Source organism: Andrena cerasifolii, chromosome 16, assembly GCF_050908995.1.
Source record: "Andrena cerasifolii isolate SP2316 chromosome 16, iyAndCera1_principal, whole genome shotgun sequence".
Taxonomy (NCBI): domain Eukaryota; kingdom Metazoa; phylum Arthropoda; class Insecta; order Hymenoptera; family Andrenidae; genus Andrena; species Andrena cerasifolii.
Window position 1 is genome coordinate 8,633,205 of NC_135133.1, and position 16,820 is coordinate 8,650,024.

Consider the following 16,820-nt stretch of genomic DNA (forward strand, 5'->3'; position numbering starts at 1 on the left):
CGAGCCCAGCCGTGTTTACGGGCCTCTCGTCGTTCCCGGGGATAAAACTACGGGGGAGGGCTGCGGAGTAAATCAGCGCGGTGTGTTTGATCAGACTCTGTATGCGTTTCATTGGGATCGGTGCACGGGTATGGTGGAGGAAATGATGGACTGGCAGCTCTCTGAGTCGAGACTAGCATCTTGGATAGAGTACGGCACTGGAAATAGTTATTGGGAAAATATATGTTCCACGTGCTGTGAAACAATCTTTGTAAATACGTGATTGATAAAGTAGTTAGTGCACTACTTATTTTAATCAAGATATCGGGCACTGTATGTCTTATAGTTAATCAGCAGTCGCGAAAAAGCACCGTAAAGTGGGGTAACATTGGCAGCTAGTTAACATTTATTGAAGAAGGAAAAGGATAAGAATTTTATGCATTTTGACAATTGTAGCACATTCACCAAAGATGCAATGGTATGATAGGATACTTAAAGCAAATGTGAGAATGGTCATTTTTGTATTATGCTATCTTTCTCGTTGAATGGTTTCACCCGGGAATTATTTATGATGTTCCCAAAATAAAATAGTTTGCAACAAATAGCCTATATTCTAATCTAGGACCGTTCAGCCGTTTAGACGTGAAAGAGGGACAAACAAACAGACAACGTTTCTCTTTTATATATTAGTAGGGAAGTAGGGATAGCAAACTGTTCCAAAAACTTGCCAATGTTCCCCCAGTTTACGGTACGTTGCGGATATCGATGTTAAATGAGGTGCTAGTGAATAAATAGCGCTAAATGTTTGAGTGGTGCAATAAATATTTCCAGTACTGTAGGTTGGCGTTGATGGTGTTGGTTTGAGAAGGATGGAATGTTGGAGTTTGTTTAAAATGCCAATGGGGAGATAGGAAAGTGTCGTCTGTTACTTTCTGCTTTTATTCGAGTGGTAACGCTGGTTTCTCTGCTCTGTGCCCTTTTCGCTTCTTCCTGTCACAAAGTGGGTCTTACCCGATCATTGTAAATATATAAATAAATGAATCAATTTTTGAAAGGGCATTTTAGTGCACTGGGGGTAAAATCAGGCATGTATCAAGAGCGTACAGTTGACAAGGGGCGCAAAAATATCTTTTCACTGTTGGCATTTTTTAAAGTAAAGTTTTAAATGAAATATTACAAGTTGAAGTATAAATGTTTTAAGCTACAAATAAAAATTCAGAGTAAGGTCGTCAAAAAGCCTAAATAAATTGATCATAAATAAGGGACGCAATTTGTCAAATTCGCCTAGGGCGACAAAATGCTGGAGCCGGACCTGACTGGTGGTTAATTTGTGTACTTGCGTATTCGAGATGTTTTTGTATTAGTAAGTAAAGGTTTGTTAACTTTAAATAATCTTCTTGCTACGGGGCATTTTTTTTATTTGAGATGATTTACGAAAGATGAGGAAACAGAGAATATGTGAATATATCTGCAATTTCAATTGTCTATCATTTTGAATTATGTTCTTTCGTTTATTCGTACCGCCAATCGAACTTATCTGCGTTCGTTCACATTCCGAGTCTTCTTTCGTAGATATTCTCCTCATTAATTTGATATCTCTGTTTCTCCTTCGCTATCCGCGCTCTCCGCCTTCGAAGTACAGGGTACCTGCTAGTTAAGATGGCAACAAGTAGAATTATCAGCCTTTCTTTCATAAAGCTGCTAAATTACTGCATGAAATTGTGCTCGTGGACACTTTTGTATCATTTAAATTTAAGCATTACAAGTCCAGAAGACAATATTGTTCCATAAAAATCAGATAGTGCAACTCTAAACTATGCTTCCTAAAACGTAGCAAGCCCAGCGTATCACGAAAACCGACGAGGGCCCCCGTTGCAGCTGCAACTGGACGTGCATTGATGCACCTCGACGCTGACGAGTCTTACCTGAGTTCCCCCTCGTAATGCGACCTTTCATCGCAAGATGGCGTGGTGCATTTCAAATGAATATACAGCTCGTACAGTGGTGCCAGGAATTACTGCGAAATGCGAAACAACTTTAATAGTAACAACTTGAGGCTCAATTTAAAGAATCTCGATTAACGATAAAGTTACACGAACGATAGTCAATGCAGCAGGGTTTCATTACCAGAGAGCGAGCCTCGCGAGCTTCGTGCGCGCGAGCTGTGTTGCGAAACGCATTATGCAATAACCGTAATAAGCGTCCAATAGTAATGCCTCGAAACGAGTTAAACAAATTACGCAACGAGCTTTCTATAGTCAGCGAAGGTGTATTGAAAGGCGGCATAAAATCAGTCCTCTCTGTAGTTCTTCGACTAATCAATCAATTAGCGTGGATAATCCGTTATGCTCGAAAGTATTAGTCCCACTACTCGCGGAAGACTATCGATCAATTAAATTAAAGGAACAATCGTAGGGAAAGAGGGAGGGGCAACGATTTCAGCAAACCGTGACAAAAAAGCACACCAACGAGTTATTTAAAAACAATGTGGTTTATTTGAATCGCACAAGACATACACCGTATCCGCTATGTTTATAATTAGGGACTTCCCCGTGGGAAAGTTGGTCAAAGGCTGTCGCGCGATCTTTGGCCAGACTTTACCCGAAGACGCCGTCATTTTTTTTTTCGTATTGCCTTTATGTCGATCCTCGGTTTAAAAGTGCATCCAAACGCCAGGTGAAAAACCCAGACATACTAGTCCCTAGAAACCGAGCCTCGAATCATTTACCCTGGATCAGAATATTTTTCGCTAAAAATCCAATTTCCCTGCTACCGATACCTCGCGCCTCGCCCCTTCTCGAACCACCCTCCTTTGCGCCCCTCTCGCTCATCTATCGTGGCTCCATCCCCGTCGCTTACTATATTATAGGAAATACTCTTCTTTTTTTAGCTTTATTTATTTAACTGTCTAGATACTTCAATTCGCTATACTTCTGACATTCTCTCTCTCTCTTTTTTTCTTTGTCATCTGGGATTATCTTCTGTTACCATTTTACGTGATTTACCCTGTGTAGAAACGTTAGAAATCGACTGGAGGGACACGTCGCGACGAACTTTAGGAGAACGATCGAGCTGCTCCCGTTCATTTTTTTTTCGCCGGTCGTTGATATCCGCGAGGGTATCTCGTTCATCCCTCTTTCTCGCCCTTACTCTTCGCCCCGCCGTGTCCCGTCAGCCCGATCGCCAGCCGCCAGATTTGCGTGTGTGATTGAGATTCTTTTTTATTCTCTTCGTCTTCGCGAGGCAGGGAACTTGGTCCTATGTAGGATGAATTCGAATAAGAAAGACGAGGAAAACTACTGGAACCAAAGCGCGCGTTCCGTGGTGGCTCCATTACGAGGGAGGCTCGCTTTGCTTTCACGAATGCTTTCGAAATTGATGAGACCTCCATGATTGCCAATCGTTCGCCTGCGTGGAGGAAAATGCGCCTCGACCCGGTAATCACGCGCTCGTTTCCCATTTTCCATGGCGCCGTTACGCCGCGTTTATTGGCGAATGAAAAAGAAACGGATGCAATTAATAGTATGATGATTTATTTATTTCTCGTTCGAATAGTGACGACATTCGTCTGCCTTATTCTCCGCCCCGGTTCTCCACCTCCCTGTTTGTCGTCTCTTTGTTTCTCATCTTCTTCTTCTTTTTTTTTTTCGCTACGGGCAGTGCCATATATTTACAATATATCGTATAAACGGAGCCTGGCATGTACGTATTTCAGAATCAAATCTAACAAACTTTTCCTTTCATTAACTAGATAACGAGATTTTTATCTAGGGCCGTACACGTCTAACACCGAGACAACTATGTTGATATGAGTTTCCTTTTTTTCGTTTCTTTATTAATTACCTCACTCGCACCGGGGTACGCGCGCTCCTAGTCTCTCTTTCAAAGGGACGAACATAAATTGGAAAAACGGTAAAATCCTCTCGCTCACGCGTACCCCGCACACGTCACAGCTTCGACGACACTCACGTACGCGAAAATCGAGGAACACACGCATCCATCTATCCGCTCGGTACTCCCAAGTAATTACCTTATTGCCTAGATCATTTTTTTTTATTTAGGAACAGTCCCCTTCGAAAACGTTTACAACGAGGCGTTTAGGAAACAAAAAAAAAACGATAGGAAGGGAAAAGAAAACGGAAACTACGTTAAATGGAACGCAAATGAAAAGGGAGCGGGGTAGGGAAGTAAAGAAACGTCGATTCGGCGAGGGTGGCCGCGTCGCCCCCCGCGAGTACACCTCAGTCTTGGGCTAGAACGAAAGAACAGGAAAAAAAAAATATATATCATTAACCAACCGTCGGCGGACGCGCCTCGTCCCCGGGCGCGACGATTTTCGCAGGACCAACGATTCCTCTCGATCCTGCGAAAGCCGCTCGCGATCCCGCCGCGACAATAAATATAACCAACGAACAAACGCGCTATAATAATAACGTCGGCGTGACTGCGACGTGGCCATCGATGATTCTCCAGCGACTCGTTGATCGACCAAAATCCTATCTCCTCTCGCATTGCCTGCCACTGGTATCTCGTTTAACGTTACGCGGAACGGGTCTTCTTCCGGCATAGAAACAAAAGGAGAATCGGTGGTGAAAAATCGACGGACACCTCGCGACGGCGATCTTTAGCGCCGATAAACCTAAACAACTTTGGCATTTTCTTAACCATTTAAAACATCTTTAGACAATAATTTAATATCGGAATAAAATAATGAAGACGGCGCTTACAGTCGCTGCAACAGCGTTAATAATTGTGCCAATTGAATAATAATAGTAATAATAATAATAATGATAAAGTCAATGGTAATAGTAATAGGGACAATGACAATAATAATAATAATTTTTATAAGCAATAATGGAGATGGTAATAATAATAGGCGGATAATTAAGTGAATAAAAGTACTATGATACATTTTACATAGGATCGAGCTAGTGCTTAAAGTCTAGAACGCAGGCGCGTGTTTCGAGTTTCACTTTACACGTTTTTAACGTACATCAAGTACACACGGTATCCTAAGCGTCGCGATACGTAAAACAGAGCTCCCGAATACCGATGGTTCTTCGCAATTATGTACACGGAGGATCGCCCCAAGTCGCTGTTGTTCCTTTCCGCGCGGAAAGAAGGCTTCTTTAAAGAAGAAAAAAAAAATAGGGGAAAAGGGAGAGAAAAGAAAAGTAGAAGGAAGAAAGGAGAAGAGCACGCCGACATCGATCGACGCGCTCCTCAGGGCGACGTTGGTGTAATGTACAAAAAGATTTTTCCCCCATTTCCACGTCGTTTCTCCGTCTCCCGGTCTCATTTAGTCCCTAATACATACAGAGTGGTTTGCAGGTCTCCATAGTATATAACGTAATGTACACATATATACACAAACACGCTTCACATACATGTATACAGATATATTACGTTATACAGTATGTGTAATATATATCCGTCGTTAAATAAATAATCTTCAAATGCGATAATAAAGTCACTATCTTCATTATCTTATGTATAATATTTATATTCTGTATAATTTGCATTTAGATTTCATATCTATATTTATATATATATATATATTTATATTCTTTATATGTATATATATATATATATGTATATTTATATTTATAGTGTCTTTATTTATAACTATTTATAAGGGATATATTTTAAATAGCTGTGCTGAGACTCGCAAAGTGGTAACCATTCGTTCTCGTCTTCTAGTCGAATTAAAACACAGTGTACACCTTATCGAGTACCTGCTTTACTCTTTCCTCCGTCGACTTCTATCTGCGTATTCTCCGAACCACGGCTCTTTCGGTCCAGTCTGCGTCGTCGAGAGGAGCCCCACGCGGGCTTCCGTTCGGCCCCACCGTCAAGGGCCCCGCTCTCGTTTCCCCGTATTCAATGCACTTCTCGTCGGGACCGTTTCCAGGTCCTCCGATCGGCTGCACCTACCCCTCCTAATCCCGAGGGGTGACCTTGGACGTTGCCAAGGTGATCCTTCCGTGCAGGAGCCGTCGCCACGATCATGGCCGTATGTGCGCCGACGGCCGTGCATGCTCAAAGGTCTACACCGTTTCTGGACACCTACTCGCTCAGGACGCGTCTGTCTTCTACACCGTTTCAGCGTCTCTCCCGAGGAAGGGGATCCCCTCTTCAGTACACCGGGTAGGGCGGCCTGTGCGGCCAGAGTGGCGGGATCGGCGGTAGGCTTCCGTTCCAAGATCAAGTGTCCTTGGTACTCAGCGACGAGTCCTCGTCCTGGCTGCCCGGGTACGGCATGCCCAGCTTGGGGCCCTGCTGCACCACCACCACGCACTTCCTCATGTGCTTCTCGAGGGTGCTGGGCACCGAGAACGGCATCTCGCAGAAACGGCACTTGTACGTGTCCTTGCCGTGTCTGCCGTGGGTCTTCATGTGCCTGGTGAGCTTGGAGCTCTGGGCGCACGCGTACGAGCACAGCTCGCACTTGTACGGCTTCTCGCCGGTGTGGGACCGCCTGTGCACCGTCAGGTTCGAGCAGTTCTTGAACACTTTGCCGCAGTACTCGCACGTGTCGTTCCTACCGCTGCGCTCCTTCTTCAGCATCGGGCTGGGCAGGCCCTGGAGAGCGAGGCTCGACGTAGTGGCCTTGGTCGCCTTCCGGAACTCGTTGTTCTCCAGGTAATGGGGGCTGGGCAGCCACAGGCCTCCGAAGTCCGGCCCCGAGGACCTGGGAAAACCCTGACCGGAGAATATGTTGGGTGTGGTCGAGGAATTGAAGTTCGTGGGCGACAGAGCGCTGTCTTTCTCCTTGTTGTTATTCAGAGAGTTGGTTAGGTTCGACGGGGATTCCGTCTTGATGAATCCGCCGCGATGGTTCTCCTGCAGCGCCTGCCTGTACGCCTCCGAGTACTGCGCTATGTTGCTCAATCCAAACTTCTCCATCAGATCACCGACCAGGCTGGCCGGCTTCTGGTCCACTCTGCCGCCGCTCTCCTCTCCGCTCTGACCTTGGGTGGTGCTCAGGTCCTCGGGCGTGTTCTCCTCGGTGTCCTCTCGCTCCGTCTTCTGCTCGTTCTCGTCCGCCTCGTCCAGATCCATATTCTCGTCGCAGCTGGAGCCGTCATCGGGAACGGTCTCCACGCTACCCTGAGGGCTAGCAGCGGTGAGGTTCTCCTGGTGTTCCTTCCTCATGTGCTTCCTCAGCTCGGTGAAACTGGCCACCTCCACCTCGCAGACCTCGCACCTAGTGGGCGTCGTCTGGTGATCCTGTGGGCCATCTTGCTGGTACTGCCTCTCCTTGTCTCGATGGCTCCGTCGGTGCACGATGAGGTTCGACTGGAACCGAAACTTCTTGTCGCACACTTCGCACGTGTAGATGGTCTCCGACGCAGAATCAGCGATGATCGGCGTGGAGGCGACTGGCGGACAGGTCTTCTCGCTGTCAGTGGAGTTGTTGTTGTTGTGCCCAACTGGACTCTGATTGTAGCACGGCGGCGAGTTCTCTTTCTGATGATTCCCGTGCGTCGGGATGGTGGCGTTGTTGGGCGCCGGGCTGGGAGGCTCTACGGATTGGCTGTGGTTCTGCGCGGGCTGCTGCTGTTGCTGTTGCTGCTGCTGCTGCTGCTGGACGGTGCTTGGCACTGGTACAGGCGGTACCGGGGCAGGGGGGTTGGAGCTCGTTGTAGTGTTACCGTTACTGGGTGGAGCCGCGCCTAAGGACGGATTAGCGAGGCTCCTTAGGCGCGCCGAGTAAAAATCCAGGTTGGCCTCTAGTGGTGGTGGATGCGGCTGGCCCGCGAGGCCACGGCCATGCGACAACTCGGCCAGATTCGCTAGGTTGCGGGCGTTGTTCAGGGAGTCCAACGAGCTGCGAACCAGCGGATCACCGAGGTTCAAGCCGTCCATGCCCCGCAAAGGGTCCCCCAGGTTCTGCAGGTTCCTGGTAGCGGTCTGCAGCTCCTGCAGCCCTCTGTACCCGGCCAGCGGATTCAGAGCCAGGAAGTCAGGCCTGAACATCGGCGGGAAGCTCCGTTCCAGGTGCTGCGGTAGCCTGAGGAAACTGTGAAGCGGGTCGCCGACGAGGGAGGCTGACGACTGCAGCTGCTGTCGGCCGCCACTGCTGCCGCTCGAGTTCGTGCCGCTAGAGGAGTTCACCGCCGAGGAGCTCCCAGTGGACTTGCCACTGAGGTTCAGGTGATTCGGCGGGCTCAGGTGGTGGGCGTGAGTCGGGGTGGGCGTCGGCGGGCTCGGTGCAGGCGTGTTCGACGAGGAGTTGGTCGACGACGACGGAGAGGTGTACAGCCTGGCGCCGTGGACGCTCTGGATGTGCTGCAGCAACTCCCACGCGGAGGACAGTCTTCTGGAGCACTGCGAGCACTGCAGCCATCTGGGTTCTGAAACAGAGGAACCGACGGTGTCGTGGTCAGACGGATGTCCGTTTCTCCGCGCTATTACTTACGGCAGTACCGAACAGTCTGTCGCATCGCCGCCACCCTCGATGACAGACACATATACGGTAACCCACACAGCACACTTCGTTGCAGCAGTATTGCAGGAACGTTGCTGCAATATTGTGTTGTTGCAGGTTGCGTCGCAATATTGCAATATTTATCTACCTGCAACGTCTCTGCAATGTTATGGTGCACCGCATCGTTGCAGAGACGTTGCTGCAACGTTATGGTGCTGTGTGGGAACGCGATCGAAAATCGTCTGGAAGGATACAGAGAGCACGCGCGTGGGGACGGGGACGGGCACACGTAGCCAGCGGCGCCCCACTATCAATTTTCCGAGACACCCTTAATTTCGCAGGATCGGGATAGAAATCGGGTCCGCCGATTGAATTCGGAATTCAAACGGCGCGGCTGTGTCAAATTGCGGCAGCAAGCCTGCACAGCGAGCCGCGAGGGGCTTAAAAATAATATCCCCGAGAAGGATGGTCGATGGCTGATGCGCGCAGAGGGGGCGAGACGATGGGGGAGATCGGTTGCCGCAGCGCGGCTGGAAACTGACCCTTAACGACTTCTCGACCCTCACTCTTTACGACGCCGCGATAGGGAATCCGGGGGTTGGGCGACGCGCGGGAGGGACGGGTTTTGAATTTCAATGTTTTTAATCCGGAATATCAGATTTTCGGCCATTTTTCACGCTCCGCGTACCAGAGGCGCCACTCCACCGCGCGTCCGGGGGGTGATCGTAGGATTTTATTAATTCGAGGCCACCCTCCGAGGCGAGCGGGGTGTTAGAGCCTGGAGAAAAGGACTTTGTGCATCTGCCTCCGCAACAACCGCCCCTAGTTCGCGGGTTGGAAACACCGTCGGACCTAACCTCGAGAGCATATTCGCGGAGCCCGTAATTCCGGACGTTGGGGCCGATCGTGACAAAAATTTACGCCCCTGGAAGACGCTAGCCGAGTCGATCTACGCTTCGTCCAGGGCGATCCTCCCTTCTCACATGTCGCATCGTTCGCGGTCACGGGGATATAACCATTTGCGGCGCAGGGGAAGTGACGGAATGTATGATTTATAGCTGTGTCACGTGGCGGTGCGATTTCTTTGGTGGATATTTTGATCCCCGATCATTTCGATCTAGTATTTCAGCGGTCGGATAAGTGTTCTGTAATTCGTGGCAGACGGTGATTTCTTGTAATTATACAGGATAAGACAGGCCCCGAGAGTCTCATTTCTCAAGTTTTTCTTTTATCAGGGATTAACGACTTCGAAATCGTCGTAATTACGAGTAGACTAATCTTTGTGCCCGGATATAATACAGGAATTCAATCGACCTTGTTTAAAGAGTCTTTTAGCTGAATGAAATATAAGGCGACGTTAGAGTTGGTAACAGATTAAAAAGTTAGAGATCGTTTCCCATATTGTGCCCTTTTCGCAATGTATTTAGCAACGGGCAGGGAAGTTGACCGAAGACAAAGGCCCTCGGAAAAATAAAGCGGCCCTAATTAAATGGCTGTTCGAGATAAGGGGGAGGGATCTTTGTCGTGAAGAAAGTCTCGAGGAGCGTCTTAAAGCTGAACCTCTGCTAAATCGGGGTTTACATTTTACTCGAGTTCCTTCAACGCTTCGCCTCAGCATCGTGATGAAGTCGTTTGTTGTACTTAACGGAATGTTTCCGTCGATCGTTCTCCCGTCCCTCGAATTCCCTCCGCGCTCGGAGCGTCATCGAGCACTTCGTAATGGGCGGAGGAATCTGCTGAAAATTCGCGGGAACAACGGCGGGGAGACAGTGAGCGCGTGCAGAAGCGAATGCAACCGATGTCCAATAAATGAATCAGCTTCCCTCGAGCGTCAGCGACAATGGGACCCGTAAACAATGAATCCTAAATTAAATTAGAAACAACTCGGAGACGTCAGGCTCAGAAGTGATAGGATAGTGCTCGACAATACACAATGGAACACATATCGCCGGTTGTAACAAGGTGCTAAGTAGAATAACGAGGCTGACGGTGGGCGAATGATTTTTCTACCCCGCCTCGCTGACCTTTCACCACGATTACGCTTGGCGTTTACGCGTTGCGGTAAGAAACGCTCGCGGAATGAAAGAGGGAGGTGCCACGATCCTTGCTGGATAACCTCGCTGCGTTAAAGAACCGACAGGTCGGTGTAAAAAGTGGTGGCGCAGAATGAGAGCCAACATGGTCACGGAGGGGTGGTAGTTATTTGCAAACAACCTGATCCCAGGCTTTTATAATTTTAATAATTAATGGTAGCCCTAAGCAATCGTAGCTCAATACATTAATGTCTTTCCTTGTGAATGCACAATTTAGTGATTTTTAAAGAGACACGCCTAGGATTTTCTATCCTAGATTTAGAAATTGTGGTTTTCATAGTTTCCAAATCTGCTATCTTTAAGATTCACGATACTCTAGATCTAGAAGAGCTTAGATGAATAATGATTCGTAATTAAGTTTGAATAGACATCTCAAGAGTGTAATCAAGGTACCACGCAAGTTTCTATAAGGAATTAGTATTCCGAAGCGCTCGAGAAACCAGCGAACAGTCTCCGATCCATCAAACTTTTCAAAGAGTCTAAAAAGAGCGGCGGAACAAAGGACCAACGTATGTTGGAGGAACAGGAAGCTGCTAGGGGCAGGAGCTATGCAATTTCCACGCAGTCATCGATTCGATCCCTTTCGAGTACGAAACAGGAGTCGGTCTTTTAACACTGACTCGAGGAGAAAATTAGAAAGCGAAGAAAGGGGCGACTCACGCCGCAAATGAGGGTCCATCGTGTGGGAGGCCGTGAAAATTTGGCATATTGTTTCACGCCTCGGCCAGCCCTCTGGCGCCGCAGCTCGCCCGGCTTCCTTTCTTGCCCGGAAGTCGAAAATATTGCCCAGTTTCCCCCGAGTCGTGAAGAGGGGACCGGGAACGCTGGAGATAAGCAAGTGCTCCGGCATAATAAAGGTGTATCGATTCACAGCTGAACGCTTTTCATATGCAAACGTCGCGGGTGGCCATCCGTTAGGATTATTTCTTTAGATTTTCGCCATCTTCTATGGGAAATGGTGTCTCCCAGCGGGAGCCGCGCGATAGAGGGATGCATCGATCATGATTCTGCGGAATTAAATTCTTTGAGTAAAAAGTAAGACGTGAAGAATGAACGCGGGGGCATCGCTAAGTGTGAATTGAAAGTTGATGCAACGGATTGCAGGCTTTAACGAAAATGGAGGAAAAGAATGTACCTGCACTACCGTTGAAAAATATTTGATCACTTGCTACATGTACGTTTGGTGAAGGGGGCAATAGAAGAAAGCGTAACATAGTTGAAGAATCCTTGTAGAAAACACTGAGTGCCAAAATTAAAAAAATAATTATTGGAAAATGTACTACTTGCCAATGGTAATACTATACCTAGTATAGAATTTGATGTTTGGCCCTTTCAGTATTTTCTACAAGGACTCTTTAGTTGACTATTTCTTATCTTCTCAAATTTTTCCTTCGACTTTCTTAGTGTCTATAAGTTTTCCACTGAAATCTAGAGATAAGGCTATTATTCTTACTTTTTAAATTATTCAACTATTCAGATCCTAGTAACTATTCAACTTATTACTTCGAAATTCTTTAAATATATTTGAGCATTGGTAATGTTACATTTTAAATTGACCATATTATTGGCGCGGGTTCTGTTGCCAAGAAAACGTTTGAACGATTGCTATGTGCGAAGGAATATCCAAATGGGACATTCATATGGAAAAACGTTCTACTTTCTCTGTTATCAATAAATTGTACCTATAACAAGCGACCAAATACTTTTGAGCAGTAGCGTAATTGTCGAAGCACACGAATGAAGATAGAATTAAGAAAGTACCTAACTGACAACGAGACTGACGTGGATCCCCTGAGTGCAGAAAGCTTAATACTATTAATATATTTAACAGGTTGCCACAAAAGCGCATTAAAAATCATAGACTTGCGATGAATTTTAAAATTCTCTTAAAAAAGATGAGTGAAGCTTCCCATTAATAATTAAAATACCCATTCTACCACGAATTAAAGTTTAATTTAAAAAAAAAAAACGTATCACTTTGTACAAACTTAATAGTGTACGTTTTCAGTCTCGTTCGAGGTAGAATTCTTCGAGGGTATCGTCGGATCAAATGAACAATATGGCTGCACACGAATCCTGGTCCTACGGCGCTCACGATAGTGACCGAACGATTTTCCCCAGAAATTGCCCGACAAATTGGCCCACGCAACGTTTACGGGCAAATCGTTCGGAATGCCATTGTTTAACGACGAGCCCGAGCCATGGTCATCCTACGAATACTTCCTGTCAACCCTTTCACGGAAGACTTCACTCGAAACGCAGCTACCCTCGTCGGGGCGGACACTTTTCGCAAAATAATTTTTCCGTGTGCAGACTTCTAGATGGATGAATATTCCGCGGACATGTTCACTGTACAATGTATTGTAAAAATAAGTGAACCCGAAAACTGCTTTTCTATTTCATACTTGGTGCTTCAAAATCTGTCGGTGGACTCTAAAGCTCCCATTTTTTTTTTTTTTTTTTTAATAGCCATGTAAGCTTAACCGATTTTCACTATTTGCAGTAGTAACGATCGTTAATAGACTTATGATAATTTAGAGGTAATTCTATCCAGAGTGTAGTGGTTACGAAGCAATGATTTACTCTAGGATTTAGCGATTGTTTACTGGCGATTGTGATTAAAAAATTGCTTGAAATATAACGGCACGGTCGCCGACGAAATCTTTTCGTTTTTCACTCGGGAACATCTGCCGTATATGACGTCACGACACACACAAAGGCCTTTAATCCAGAATGGCGTGTGACAATATTAAAATATCGATTAGCCAACGTATGCGGCGTATGCACTTTGTCCTACGTACAAGGGTTGCACTTAAAAGGAACAGCGTGCGCGGGATCGTACCCAGGTAGCTAGGCTGTGGGCGATTTTAATCAGGGGAGACATCCAGATTATGCAGATTCGGGAGAGTGACTGATTCAAGCTCAATTCGAAACACGAGCCTACCCAAAAATTCACCTAACAATCTCGCTTTTCCTTCCACACCACCTCTCCTTCATTTTTCAATCATGGACCATTAATTGGGCCAAGTTATGCAGAAAGATATCAGCCCTCAAAATGTCAAAAAATTAGTTTAATACAGTACGGATCCCATAATTAGTGTGAAAAATTACCCCAATTATACAATATATTAAAACTACGGTGGCGTGGACTCTGGAAGACTCCTGCAGAATTATTTTTCCTATATTTTCCCTCTTTTCATTCGACCTTGTTTTACAATATCTCGTATCACGAAGACACCTTTCAGTGGTTTCGAATAGAATATGCAAAAGTATCTTTTCAAATATGCAATAACATCGCGAACAACTCCAGTATATCTTAAAAATAAATTTAAGCTTGACAATGTTAAATTATATTAAAGAGGAGTCTGTGAGACTTCACGTCACCATTTATGTCACAAAGTGGGACGCCACCGGTTAAGGGTTATAAAACACAAACGACACAAAATTTAAAATAACATCAATCATACTCCTCACTATTAAAAGCACCCATTACGAAACATTCTCAAACAATAACAGAAATAAAATATCCCCAATAGAAATAAAGCTACTTTTCTTTAACGATTAAAATCTCCAAACTAAAATTCAATTTCAGATCATTGAGAGCAGTTTTCTGCATAACTGCACGCAAAAACGTTTCCCATCCTCCTGCCTTCTGCTGCCATTTTTTCTTTTCGTCGAATGCAAAATTCGCTTTGATACCAGAAATTTTGAACAAGCCTGTACGTTACACAACCACCGCTGGCCAACTTCCATGCGTCAAGTCTCCGTTTCTTTTAAACAAACGAACGTACATTTGAGCGCTCTCGCGTTGCTTGTGGTAACTGCGAAGTTACAGCGCGATTGGTCAGACTATCCTTGAAGACCCTTCGTGTCCCTTGCTCCGTTCAACCGCAAGCGTCAAGAACGAGCCAAGACGTCTATTAACTCTCTCGCCTCGTAAATACGCGCGGGAAGGGAAGCCAGGAGGCGAGAACGGTTTCGTTTAGGAACGCGAAAACTTTCCAAAGCGTCCAGCGTGACGAAAATATCGATTCCTCTGGCGGTCTTTTTCGAATTGCTCGCCCATTATTCCAGCCGGCCGCGTTCTTCGACTTCGCCTGACAAGTCGCTCGTTCGAGAGCCAGTTCCGTTGCCGGCGGAACGAAGAAACAATGGGAAAGCACGCGTCGAAACGCCGCAGACGCGCTTATATTAAAACTTCGCATCTTTCTCCCCATCGCCGGCGACACTTCGTCGAATTTCTTTCAGGAGAAGGAAGACAAATGAAGTGGCAAACAGCCTTTCAAAAATGCCTGCGCGTCAGCGAAGACGGGAGGAAGACGCGGGCAATAAAGTCCAGAGCAAGGTGTGAAAAATGGGGACGAGCGTTGTCCCGTGGGCATTTTCGAAAATCATCTAGCAACAGACATCAGAGGTACTCCAGTTCTCCCAGTTTTCAATACCTCCAGCTAAAAATCCCTCGATCTATATTCTTATACCAAGCGCAATAAAACTCCGAGGCAAAAAGTGGACACGAAGCGTGGCAGCCTCGGAAGAAAGGCACAAATGTACTTTATGCTACACACAGAGGAGAGCCACCAAGGGGAACGAAAGGAAAAAACGAGATCCCCGCGAAATCCGAGAGAAAAACAGCGAGAGGCAAGAAGCGCGTGCACTGTCGCGCGTACTGGCTCCGCAGGTCGGTCCGTGTATCACTTTTATGTCGCCCTCGTTGACTTCCTTCCGCGGAGGAAGGAGCAGGGAGGGGCGGCGAGGGATGAAGGGAGCGGAAGGGCTGCAGGACCTCGAAACCCTGAGATACAACCAATTCGCAAGCAATTCTCGATGCGCCTCGGGCGGTCCACGAAGACGCGGCTGGGCGGGGGCGAGAGAAAGAAGAAAGGAACGGGGGCGAGAAGGAGAGGAGCTTACGGAGGGGTCGTAAAAAAAGCTCGCCCGCGAACGAGAATTAATATTCCAGACAAACATGACAGATAGATCAAATCTGCATCTCACCGGGAGCGCCGGTGTCAATTTCGGCGGATTATCGCTTCCTTCAACCCCCTCCCGCCCGCCCGCCATTCCTTTTTCTCTGACACGCACGATCCTCCCCGAAACGTCACTTCCCATCGGTCCCTCTTACCCCAGTTGCTCTCGGAGCAGTCTAGCCCGCTCAGAGAAAGCACCACTGTTTTCTTTTTGCCTAGACAACCTTCAGCCTTTGCGCACGCGAGAGCCACCCTCGCTGACTTTCCTGGGCGAGGAATTCTCGCAATTCTGGAAAGTTAACTTTGCAGCCCTTCGTCAACGAGCCTCCACGTTACTGTCGCAATTTCGCTTCAGCTTTTTGGGGCCTTCCAGTTCTACCCAACGACACAACCTGTCTACCATTTCTCCCTGCTCGTGGTCGGTGTTCAAAGATAGTGTTTGCCAAAGTGCATGCTCAGGTGGAGTAAAGAAAAATGCACCCTTCGTTCACTTTCTACAGAATAATGCCCTCCCAGGTCCACCGCGACTTACTTAGCGACGTAACGGAACCGTAACCTCGCGTTTTACGGAAACGTGTGATTAATGCAAAGGGTGGTAATTACGTAGCAGCTTGTTGATCCAGCTCGGTGTCTCTTTAAAGTTTCATCACGGTCCGTGGAGCCGGTTTTTCAGCCCCCTTCTGGTACCCATGTTACATCGAGAGTTAACCCCATCCGGGGCCAGCGCTGCCTGCTCGTGCTCATCCCCCGACTCGTCCGCGCCAGGCTTGTTCTCTGGATAAGCCCCTTTCGTCGCCTTTTTTGTCATGTTTTTTTGTTATCGGCCCGGCCACGTCCAAAAGCCCAATTAGAATCGTCCCATTGTCTGGCCACGTGGTCCGCACGAGCGTGCACGCGCGTGTGCGTCCCTGTGCCGGCGTGCAGCCACGTATCTAGTCTGGTCCCGTCGCGTGTGTCCAGGTAAAGGTAACGCGGATCAGGGACGGTCCGCAGGACCACCTCCCCTCGTCACGATCTGCCCTTTATCCGGCTTTTTAGTGGCTTTCCTCTTGCACTCCGTCGAAACACTCGTTGGCTTAAGCTGCGAGGGGAGGGGCGCTCGATTGCCAGTAAATAATTCAGCGGAGTGCTGGGTTCGGGATTCCATGTGGTGGTTGAGAATAATTAATGGAAATTAAGTAGCGCGATGCTATTCTTTGAGTGACGATGACCGAGCTCTCGGTGGAAAATGATGGACTTAGATGCAATCACATTAACAAGATGAATATAAGATTGTGGAGGATGAGTTATTACTGGAATTATTATCGAGGTCATAAGTGGGGGATGAAAACTGAGAATGCCCGAAAGGCA

The 16,820-nt window shown here is 47.2% G+C and overlaps 1 protein-coding gene across 2 annotated transcripts in view; it reads right to left on the bottom strand.

Moving 5' to 3' along the window:
• Positions 1 to 2,451: 2,451 nt before the first annotated feature.
• Positions 2,452 to 16,820, bottom strand: part of Cph (BCL11 transcription factor chronophage) — a 42,557-nt gene continuing 28,188 nt past the window's right edge. For both annotated transcript variants that reach the window (XM_076829100.1, XM_076829099.1), the window contains one exon: positions 2,452 to 8,336. In XM_076829100.1, the coding sequence (XP_076685215.1) occupies positions 6,184 to 8,336 (2,153 nt within the window). In that variant the 3' untranslated portion in view covers positions 2,452 to 6,183. The remainder of the gene's footprint in view (positions 8,337 to 16,820) is intronic.